Raw genomic sequence first — 12,646 nt, 5'->3', positions numbered from 1 at the left:
ATATCAGGTCCCTTGACTGGATACTTTGGATAGCAATAGCAAGATTACAAAGCCACCTTTGTAGCCCAAGACCAAATTTAGCTGCTTCTACCCTTTTAAAATGTCATTTTAAACACACTCATGAATCACATCAGTGTTTCTTAATTGCTTATATATACATGTATGATAGTCTGATTCATTTCTCCAACGACTAATTTAACCATTTCTTTTTTCTTTCTCTATTTTTTGAGCAGCAGCGTAGGTCTGCTGCTTGAACAATGATACCTGGCAAATTCTCTATTCTCTTAACAGAAAACCCGAAGAATTTGAATTTTTCCTCTTCTTTCAGTTAGGCAACTATTCTTGGATCTTCTATTTATTTTAAATTAATAGGACTTGGTACAAAACCAAGTTCATTTTTATAGTCTACTTCAGACAGCAACATAATATTTTAAAAATATTTCTATTTGGCCAAATTATCTACGTTAGCCACAACAACTACATCATTAGACTGCAAAGCTGGTCACATCAATTCTTTTTCTAATCTCAATTTGTAGCCTATTATAAATGCTCTCCAAGTTAACAAAAAATGTAGAAAAAAATGTCTTCTGTTCTTCACAACATATTACCTAAAACATCATAACATACCAAAATAAGTCCAAAGAATAGGAAAAAAAAAAAAAAGTGGTTAATGAAATAAAGAGTTGATTGTGAACACTTTAGTCTAATATAACAAGATCTGTATGTCTGAGTGTGGAGAAGAACTTGATAGTAGTCTATGAATGTTTGAGAATTGTAAGCAGGAGTATCTGGGTGACATACTACTATGAACAAGAGGAACTTGCAAGTAGGATTCATCTCTTTTCCATTGTTGTAAAGAAAGTAAGAAATTGTGCTTAATAGCTGAGTGTTGAAAAGATGTCCTTTTATTGAATTGGATTAAACTCTTAAATATTTTAAGGGAAAGGGAAAAAGTCATCATTCGGAGCCTGAAAAGTAGAGTATATGTTACAACAACTGAAACTAAGCTGTAGTTTGACAACTGGATGATCTGAAAGGACATTTATATTTGTGAGGTGTATCATTCTGCAGGTGCAAGAAAGGTCTTGGAAATGATCAGGATGTGTTGTTTTTTTTTTTTTTTTTTTGTTCATGTTATTACTCACATGTGGAGAGCTACCATTCATTTCAATGCTGAAATTCACTCAGTAAGTTACATAGATCTACATTATGGCAAAAACAAAACTAATCCCAAATCCTAGAATTCTCTTCTGGATTGGAACAATCTTTAGTGTCACTTTCCCTACCTACTAAAAAAGTGAAACCCTTATATCTCCATAAACAGAGAACTGTAACATCTGTACTAAATTCCTCCCTCCAACAAATCAGCCATAATTATTTTATCATCTAAAAGAGGACAAGAGAAGGCATCAGGTCTGTGATAAGATCTACGTGTGATGAGAGATGCAATATTGAAAACCATGTTTTCGTATTCTCCTCTCTTATTCTCTGACTGTCTGATACTATAAGATCATTTGCTTTATTTTTGGTATACCAAAAGTAGAAGGTAAGAGACTAGTAAAATATGAGGGAAAAAACAGAGGGAGTATACAAGAATCATTGCACTAGCAATGCTGGGGATCTAGACAGAAGATCAACACTACTTTATGTTTTTCTGAAGTCTCTGCTGCTACTGGAGCTGCTTGTCAATGTTTCTGGGGAATGACTGGAGAGATAAAGGTCCAGAAACTTTTTGTAGTTACTGAAAACATTGTGTCTCTTGGTTCACTTCTGGATAACTCTGCCTGTTCTTGCTTTCCTTTTGTTTTCCTCAATATACTACTTTTTAAATAATCTTGAGAAAACAGGCTACTTGACTGTGTAACTGAGTATCATTCAGATTTGGCTGCGGTTTGCCTTATGTAATTCAAAAAAATTCATTAAATAGACTAAATTTGGTTTTCCTCTGAGTGGTACTGACTACATGGACATTAATGTAATTAATTCAGCTTTACTTTTTTGTAATACTTAAAAAAATTCTTTTAAGTACCTTTTTTTTTTTTTTTTTTTTTTTCCCAGTGCATGAAAATGCCTTGTTAAGAAAATGTATATTTTTATCTTCACTTGATGTACTTCCACTTGCCTAAGATTTATGCTACATAACTTATATCTAACAGTACTAGAACCGTGTGCTTTGGAAAGCTTCTAGAAAAATGTATAGATAATTCAGTGTCTTAATAAATGGAATACTTAGTTTAAAAGCAATATGTTGCACATACTTCAGGAAACTACTATATTAGTAGTTTCCTAAGATTCCTAAATGGATGCCTAACAGGGCTTCTGTTTCCATGGAAGAAACAGTCCCATTTAAAGTAAGATTTTCTACAGTCCAGTTGAACTCTACTCGATCAGTATTATAATTATTTTTAAGTTATATATTTAAGTTAAATTACAGTTACTATATAATATAAGTTATATATTTAAGTTAATTTTAGTATCCTTGAAGCTGATAAACACATAAGTAAAAATATTCTTTTAGTCCTAAGCATTTACAGAGTACAGACACATTTTAAACTAGTTACATATTAATTTTAATGCTGATACAAGGCTGTATTTCTATGTCTGTTCTCTTCTGCCTTTTTATATTCACTCTTCATTTTTTTTCTATAGTATTATAGAGAGATTATGTAATATGACATTCTGGTAAATGCAGTACCTTTTCTACTCCCTAATAAATATTCAAAATTATTTTGCATACATCCTGTGAACAAGGCTTGTGAAATCATAATGGGATGACTTATGAGCATTCAACTTCCCTATACTGAAGTATAATCTAGCCAACCGGATGGTATAGCCAATCATTCTGACGTGTCTATATTAATGTATATTTAAATGAGAATAAGAAAGAAATAGCCAAATTTATGTTAAAGACTTCTAAAGGCTTAACAGCATCTTGCTAAGTATATATGTCAGCTTAATCTAATCCTCCTACCTCTACACGTTCTGTGTTCTCAGCATGGTGCCCATAATGCTCTCGTATGTTATGAGGGATTGTCTCTGAAAAGTTCATCATCAGTACTACACTTCGTTCAATAAAACTTTACATCTTTTACTTTTACAGAAAGCTATCTGTCTCAAATTTGCATCACAAACCTTTAGCTTCTTTTGACATCTGTAACATGTAATATAATAATTTCCATTAACCTGCTATAATATGTAGGGTACCATATATTCTTGGTTCTCATCTGACTGTGTCAGATACAAACAGGCTTCTCTAATTTATTTGGACTGTTTCAAATAAATTTTCTATATTTTTTTTTTGCACCAAAAAAGCACTCGTCTCATCAGAAGTTCAATTGAGAAGATCTGTGGCATCATTCCTTCCTTTCAATCTAATGATTTTAAATTCTAATAAGAAAAAAATATCTTATTTCTTTCTCATGCTTTTGCTAGAAGAGACAATACATTGCAATTCAAGATCTTTCAAGAATTCTTGAAAACTATTTACTAATCTTATGACATGATGGAAGTCCACCTGCAATGCAGTAAGATCCCTCTGATCTTTTGAGGCATGACAATTTCTATCTATTCCATTATAGATATATCTGTCTGATATGCTTCACATTAAATATATTTGAATAGCAGTGTCTAGCATCCCCTGCTAGGTTATTAATACTATCTTTCCCCAGCAGACAACGGACCTGATCAAGTTGAAAACTCCAAAAGGACAGACCTACTTGTGGGATTAACAATGTCTAACATATGTTGGAGATCAGACATGTCAGTAATGGCTCATCATACAGATGGTTAGCAACCAGGACTACCTGAGCTGAATTAATAAATGCAACTGAAAAACTGCTCTCTCAATAACATTTATTTTTTGGCAGCTGTCTCAAGGAAAGAATATTTTTTAAAACTTCATGTATTGGGCCTCAGATTTTCAAGATCAGAACACTTCTGGTCTATTCTGTGTCCTAGTAAAATGCTTCTCTGTTTTTAAAGGACATCACCTATCTGATGAGTAGCAGAAGTTATTTGTGATACCAATTGGACATACTCTAGAACAGAAACTAACCTTTGGAGGTAATAGAAATCATTATAAAGAGACATCCAAACACTCAGAATATCTTATGGTACCTCTACAGAGACAGGTATGAGCAAGTTCAGGCCACTTGGAAATGAAAAGTCACAAAACAGTTCAATTTTGGAATCCAAAACTGTTTCCTTTTGTGATTTTCCACAGTCAGACTCATGCATATACAAGTATGCCATAAGCAGAACACGCTTATTTGAACTCACCTAGAATCAGAAAAAATAAACATTTTTGATTCTAATCAGGCAACAAAATAATCTTCTGTGTAATGTAAAACACGCCATTTTTCCTCTCATGGTACTGAATCCAAATTTAGGGAGAAGGCTGAAAAGTTAACAGGTTGCTGTAAGTGAAGCCTGAGGACCACTTTACAGCTAAATAAGAGCATAGGAATAAAACTGGAAAAAGTGCGGACATCAGAGTTTAATAATCCCCAGTACCTTAGGCTGATGTTATGGGCACATTAAAATAGTGTAAGATTAAAAAGAAGGTGTGATATTATTTCTGGTATATTACATCTGTGTAGCATACTAAAGGACACGTCTGCAGTTATTCTGACAGACAAAACTAAATACTGCCAATAAGGACTATGAAGACAAAACAGATTATTTTTATCTTGCTTGTGTATGTTGTCTAGGGTATAGTGAAATGCATGGGAACATCTTGGAGACTATAAAGTGCTCATTTAGCTGACAGTTAATACATACGTGTGAGTTAAATTATGTGAAATATGATTAAAAATAGTACAAAAGACAGTCAAGGATATATTTCAGTAATAGACTGCATCCTTTGGAAAGGTGAGGACACTGGACACTATTTGCCTTTCGAGGCTCCAAGGACATGTATTAGCAGGATGCTTAAATATATCTGTGTCTTAACAATACATTAAATTAGTCTCCTTATTCAAAATCATGCCATGTACATATATTCATGTATTATATTCAACTGAAACTATCAAGACACTTCAGCAGCAACTGTTTTAATATGAGAAATTATTTTCAAATAGCACATTTCTTCTTCCTATAACATGAACTTTATGGATGTGTGTTTCCTTAGTAGCCAAATTTATTTTTAAATTCTTTATCAATGAATTACTGCTACTTTTACATTTAATGTATTCTATATATTCTACAGATTGCAAGGATGTATCTCTTACCAGTGAAGATAATGATAAAATTACTATAATGACAGGAATTATTATGACAGTAGAGAGAACTGAACACAACCAGAATTAATATATGAAAATCACAACAACTTTCTATATCTATGTCATTATTAGTGTAACAGGAATCAAACTGAATCACATTTTCATGCACACAATTTACACATTATATTGAGCAATATATCTAATAAAGCAAATTAAGTTTATTTGGAAGTAATTATTTTATGGCCTGAGAAATATCAGAAAGGGAGCAGGCAAAATGATAATGTTAAGTCCATGCCAGAAACATGTTTTATCAGGTTTCCTTTTAGCTCTTAAACAAGTTGTAGTAAAAACAACAACATTCTGTCAGACTGTATGTTCATTCTTTGCTTCCTGGATTAAATATGCTTACTCTATGCCACATTTTTATAGCTTTCAATTCCTGTACTTTAAATCTATTAAACAATGTCAAGTTGAATTTTCTTCAAAAACTGCTGCAGGTTAAGAAAAAAAATAGGACAGTAGACTATTTGAGGGCTAACATTTATGTCAGCTAATTAATATGGATCAGTTGTGGTCTGCAAGGATTTTTAAAGTGCATGCATGTTTGAGACAAATATAGACTAAGGATATGATTTGGTTCCTTCTCAAATTGATAGCAAAGCTCTTACTGATTTCAATACAAGTATGGTCTACCAGTTTGATATGTCTGACAGATAAAAGAAGCTTTTGTGCTCTTGGGTAATGTTAGTTTTCCCAAATTGATTATAGGCGAAAATAAAGATATACACCATAAGAAATAATTTATAGTTGCAACATTATATTTATTGTCCTGTACTCTCTTTACCTGGTGAGTGAACGAAATTTTGAAAAATTAAGTACTGGGAAAAAAACAGTAATTTTTTGGGTTAGCAAGGTCTACTTAACTGGTAACCAGAAACCAGCCCATGTTCAAAAACAGACACCCTCTTATATGGAGGGTGGAACACCATTTCCTTGTTTCAGAGCATTAATATTTCATCAATATGTCTCAAAAGAGTGCCTGTCTGCACAAGGGATGTGGTTATTTGAACATAGTTCTAGATCAGGACAAAAATGGACTACCAAATGGACCGTTGTTCAAAGGTGTTTAAGCAAAAGATTCACGAACCCTATGTTAGACCCTGAGGCTGCCAGATTTCTCAGCATTTTCTCTTTTTATAGAATCATAGAATAACTCAGATTAGAAGAAGATCATCTAGTCCAACCTCCTGCTCAACATCAGGGTCAGCTGCCATCAAACCTTCTGCAGAACTAAACCAAATTACCTCAATTTTAGTATTATGACATGTTTTCTATCAGAAGTCTTACCTGTTTGTAGTACTCCAGCATCAAAGACATCCTTCTTGAAGAAAGCTCTAAAAGACAAAGGACTTGCATTGCAGTCTTCTGAAAGTTTCTCAACTGCTTGTGTAAACACAGAAACTAAGTCAGAAAGAGGTCCATCTAAATCTAGCTGAGAAGCAGACGGTGAAATCAAGCTCAGGCGTACAGAGATTGAAGCACAAGATGCAGAACTGGACTCCACAAATTCACAATCAATTTGGAAGCCCTCTGATAACATCTTCGTTGCAAAATGTTTTCTTTGAAGTGGATCATCAACTACAGCAATAACGTGCCATTCAATGGCAGCATCTTTGGGCAAGTGAGATACAACAACCACAGTGAGCATCCCACACTCTGTAGCTACATCATTATATGTCTCCGAATCTTCAACCTAAAAGAGAAACAAAATATTGTGCATATTACACAACTGGTAGAAATTAATGTTGCTCTTATTCTGATGATGTATTAAAAATGTATGTGCAGTACAGTTATTTCTTGGAACCTGTTTTTTCCCCTAAACTTTCCTTCTTAATGAAAAGTCATTTTGAGCAATTAAGAATTTATCTGACAGTTAATATCTGCTCATTTTTTCCGTTCTATACCTTAAAGAAATACTGCTCTTAATGTGTTTTGCAATGAACAAATATCTTTTCTTTTTTCATATGCTAATTTCTATACACTAATATGGACAGAATGGACAGAATTTATATTCTTTGAAGCATAGAAATGGCAGGAACCACTGAAGCAACAACAATGAATTAATAAAACATGTAGAGTTATTTTAGAAGTCAAAATACTAAAGATACAGTTTAGATATTGCAAAGATAAAGTTCTGAACAGCAGAATGGTATAAACACACCCATTTAAAATATAAGAGCATTTTCTTAATAGCAGAACTCATTTTGAAAGTACTTTAAATTATTTTTACATCAACCAGCACATCTAATTATCTTATTTGGTAAGTGAACTCTGAGTAACTGACCTCCTTTTACTCTAATGGCATTAAAGAAGTGGGAGAGGCTTTCTGCTTAATTCCTTGTAAAAGTTTTTGTATAAATCACTTTGGAACATGTTAGCAGGTACTGGAAGTGAATATAACATTTCAAGATATTGAAATGTTCTTCCATGAGACAGAGGAAGAAATTGTCAATTTGCAGCCATTTCAACCCAAATTAATTGTACCTAAGTACATTAAACAGTATTATCCCTGAATTTTAGCAAACCTAAGATGAGTTCATAAAATAATTATCTTGTCCCTGTATTTTTGCAATGTGTTTCATCCTTCTTGGTCTGAATACAAAAAGGCCTCAGAACTTCAGATGAGGAACGCCAAATTGCAGTGGGCTGAAGCCCAGCTGCCCAGCCAGCGAAGCACCACACAGCTGCTCACCTGCTCTTTCCTGCCCCAGTGGTACAAGTAAGAAAAGTCATGGATCAAGATCAAGACAGTTTGATAAATGAAGTAATGACGAGGATGAAAGGAAAAACAAAACAACAACAAAAAAGAACACCCCCCTAAAAAACAACCAACCCCCTAAAAAACAACCAAAACAAACCAACCAACCAACAAACAAACAGAAAAGATGCGAAGGCAATCCCTCAACACCTCTCACAAGCGGACTGATGCCCAGTCTGTCTCTGTGAATGGGTACTTTTCCAAACCCTCCTTCCCCTCAGGTTTTTTTTTCTGCATAAGATGTCAGATGAGATGAACAGCTCGGGTCAGCTGTCCTGACTGTGTCGCCTCTCAGCTTCCCTTTACACCCAACCAACTTGCTGTGTGGGCAGCCTGAAAAATGGAGAAGGCCTTGATGCTGTGCAGGCACTGCTCAGCCATAACTAAAACATGGGTGTGTCATCAGCACTGCTTTGGTCACAAATCCAGTATACAGCATCATAAAGGCTGTTATGAAGAAAGTCAGTTCCATCCAGGACAGACCCTGTACACACATTTAGGTCTGCTGTCACCTTGTACTTAAATTCATATTCTCATACTCCTATTGTATGACAATGTCAACTTATGGAAAGCAACTCAAATTTATGATATAAATACTCTCTAAAAGGATTAATTTACATTATTTTTATCTGCTTTTTGAGCAAACACGTTTTAATTTGAACAATTTCAGGCATTTATTCCTTCCAGAAGATATTTTCTGTCTTACTCATTCCTCCATTTTTTTTAGAGAGAGAATACACAGAGCATTTAAGATTAGTGACTTACATCATCTTTGTGTACACAGATAATAACTTTTTTTTTATATACCAATTTGCTTACTCTGCAGTATATAATGGTAATATTGTCCATTGCCTGACCTCTGAAAGGAAAAATAATAAGAAGGCAAAACTGTCATTTTACCTGAAGTCGATAAGGCCATATAACTCACAGTACCTTCAATTCACAGGCTCAATTTTCATCCACTTGCTCTCAACTTTGAGAGGAAGAAATAATGACAGGTTACAGGCACTTTATTTCAAAATTCACTCACAAGGTTATTGACAAGCATTTTCCACAGAATGTCTCTGATGTTTGACCCTCATGAGCTGTTTACATGAAAAATGCACTTACTTCTATATTAATGACAGTGGAGTCTAATTCTACACCAAACATGTAGCAATTGCTTTAGCATTTCTGTTTTTGATATGGAAACAAAAATAGGGATAATTTGTCTCAAATTGCAGTCACTTCAGTCATAATAAAATCTCACTGAGTACTGTTTGCTTTCAGTACTTTCATTAGGCAATCTGGGGCTGTTATTAAGGTACCAACACATAAATGTTATATTAGCACTTAACAGGAGGAGCACAGTATTCTCCTCTAGGAGATGAATTCTAACCTTGTCAATATAATTCTGCTCTGAGTGCTGTAAAAGAGTTTGAAAAGATGAAATACTGAAGCTTTGCACTGAGGAACAAAAAAAAAAAGTCATGCTCATTCAGGCTTAAAGGCCACTTTGCTGGCCGAAGGTGCTGAGGTACTGTTTAGAAAAAAAGTCTAGAGAAGCTCTCTCAGGTCACAGCAAGCATAAGACAAACTTTTCTACTTCCCTGTACTTGTCTTAGGTTGTTAAATCAATTACTTCCTATTTCTGCTTGCCTTCAGCTGCCATTTAGAATATGAAGAAATACATGAAAATTAAGGCCAGGAGAAAGTACATTTCCAAATTTAACAAATGAGATGAAAGGCTGTTCATGGTGCAGCTGTACAGCACTCATAACCTTTAACTTCAGAGTTTGCACGAAGCACAAGTGATGGAGCTACTGGGGACTAAAAATCTTTCACTAGCTGCTTCAGAATCATACAGAAATACTTCTAACAATGACCTCTCCTGACTTATTTTCAAGAAATCACTGACATTTGTGTTGTACATGGATTTGAGTTGTGTTTCAGAAATGTATATCTGTCTTAAATAGCTGAATATCTTTATGATAGCCTGTCTAGTACATGTGGATGAAGATATGAATTCTGCTAAGAAGTTCCAAAGAAATTCATAAGAAATCATAAGAAATATCATGCTGGAACAATATGTTAGTATTAGGAGTGAAAATAAAGTGGCATTATTTCATTACTAAGTTGCTCTTCACAACTGATTCTGCACTCCCATCAGTAAGACAACACTTCTGGCAGACAGCCATGGTACTATGGTACTATGGTTTACCACGGTACTATGGTTTACTATGGTAAATGTGTTTTTAGGGTTCTTGCATAAGGATACTGCTGTAGATTGTTCTATAAATGAGCATAGGTTTTGGCCTAGACCTTTTTCGAGTACAGTCTTGAAAGAAAAAAGCAAACATAAATTGAGGTAGAGGAAAAAGCAGTTTGGCTTGCAATTCTTGGAAAAGAAGTGACAAATAATTCTTGGGTACCTCTGTGAAATTCTTATTAATGAGGGGTGATAAAACAGGGCCAAGCATGGTTGAAAGCAGAGATTTCTTAAGGTATGTATGATCTGTTGTTTACAAATCTTTACAAATTTCATTAGGTTGTAGGTGTAGCTGCTATCTACAGGTATTTAGATAAACACTTAAACAGTTATTTTCTAGCTAAGAATTAGCAGTACTCAAATGATTTTCAATCATTTTGAGAGTGTATGCATGTTAAAGATTCCCATTTTCACTTGTTAGCATTTCCACAGAAAATTTAATCTTTTCTAAAAACAAATACTACAAAGCAACTATGTACCAGCAATAATTTGGATGTCATTCGAAAAAAATAACCAGATTGTACAAGCTCAACATCTGACTGCTGAGATAATACAGTGGCAGATGCTATTTCTGTGCTACACTTTTACATGATCTGATTTAAAGAGGGCTGGAGCAAGAAGCCAGGCAGCACCCTTTTGCTGTACAGGAGACAGCCTCTGAAAATAAATGGATCTACAATAATGCCTTCTTCCAGGAATGTATTCAATACACAAACTGTATTGTCTCAGAGATCACACTATGACAGTATTCTGATTCTGTCATGATCTGAAGTGGTTTATCCCAGGACAAAGATGTGATATGACAAAGAGTTTAGAGAATGTGACTCTCTTATTTACCTTCCGTTTTGTGATACCAAACTAGATTGATGCCATATTGTGCTAAACATTGACAAGAGTACCATACTATGCTAAGTAATGTCTTGGAAAGTCTTCATGGACCGGTTAATAAAGAATCACAGCAGTTGACAGGAGTCAAGAAAACAAGTAAAACATTATGAATTGTTAGCCAAGGGATAGAGAACACAGTGGGCTACATTATGTCACTGTAGTAATTCACAGTTCATCCGCACCTTCAGTAAGATATACACTGAAAATGTTCTCCAGCCTCCTTAAGAAGGATCTGACAGAGGTTTACAAAATCATGCATGATATAAAAAGGGTGGATAGGGATAAGAACTGATTTTAGTGCATGCTTGTCCTTCTGTACAAGAGCTACGGATCATCAAATGACATTAGTAAGAGCATGGTTACGAAAAATACAATGGTGGATGACACTTAAATTTCCTTGACAGAGAATACAGTGGTTACAAGAATTTTATGTGGATTCAAGGGAGGCCTGAACAAATACTCAGAAGTATTTGAGTATTCAAATACTCAAATTTGAATATAGTGATTTATATAACTATTAAAATTATTTTTTTACTTTTATTAATTTTAATATTAATTAAAATAGTTTGAGGTTGGGAGAAGATTAGGGTGGATATATGGTTTTCCTGTTCACATCTGAAGATGTGAAAAGAAAAAAGAAAAACAAAAAGAAAAGGAAAAGGAAAAAGAAAAAAGAAAAGGAAAGAAAAAAAAAAGAAAAAGGACAAAAAAAGCTTCATCCTCCCCTCCCCCCACCCCCAAAGTAGAATCACACAGAGAACTGCTGGGACCCCACTCATAAGGGGCCACATATATTTTTAATCCCCGTTTATACTGATAGAGACAGCAATGTTAGCACAGAAAAGTAAAACACAATTTACAGTGCCAGACAGTGCTGAGCAGGAGGTTTGCCTGGTTTAGGCACCTGCCACAGCAACGCACACATCTTGAGCCCCATTACCACTGGAGTCATTGAGACAGTCAGCTGTGTTTTAACTCCTCTAATGAACTTGTGCTGTGGATGCTTAACTCAAATCTGCAAAAGTATAAGAACAAGTGGCTGGAAATAGAAGAGGTTGAAAGACAAGGCTGAAAACTTACTGAAGGCCACAGTACTATAGGTAACAAATGGCATCAAATTCAGTAAGGTATCTAATCACAAGAAAGGAGAATGGGGACTCCCACTATACTTTATACCCATGTGTAGGTTGAAACTGAAAAAAGAGCTTGGTAGAAACATGCCTTAGCTAATATTTCCATTAAAATGTTTAAAATACAAGCCCTCAGATGGAAGGTTAACAATGGAGTATGTTGATTCATTTTTAAAATTGTAATTAACCTGTATTTCCATATTAAAGTAAATGGCTAGCTGAACTGCCGTGTGCTTAATTCTTTCCTGAGCTTTGTTCAGATACAAAGGTTATCACGTTGCTTGCAGTATTACTGTGTCCTTGCATTTTGTAGGCCATAGTTCTTAGTAAAAATTCATTTTAT

General features: G+C 34.5%; 1 protein-coding gene across 2 annotated transcripts in view; it reads right to left on the bottom strand.

Moving 5' to 3' along the window:
* The window catches only part of DPH6 (diphthamine biosynthesis 6), a 196,472-nt gene that overhangs the window by 30,531 nt on the left and 153,295 nt on the right, over positions 1–12,646 (bottom strand). For both annotated transcript variants that reach the window (XM_072038918.1, XM_027458245.3), the window contains exon 14: positions 6,567–6,972. In XM_072038918.1, coding sequence (XP_071895019.1) covers positions 6,567–6,972 — 406 coding nt within the window. The remainder of the gene's footprint in view (positions 1–6,566; positions 6,973–12,646) is intronic.

Source organism: Anas platyrhynchos, chromosome 5 (genome assembly GCF_047663525.1).
Source record: "Anas platyrhynchos isolate ZD024472 breed Pekin duck chromosome 5, IASCAAS_PekinDuck_T2T, whole genome shotgun sequence".
In the NCBI taxonomy this organism is placed as follows: domain Eukaryota; kingdom Metazoa; phylum Chordata; class Aves; order Anseriformes; family Anatidae; genus Anas; species Anas platyrhynchos.
Note: the sequence above shows the minus strand (reverse complement) of the source record. Positions and strands in the feature narration are given on the sequence as shown.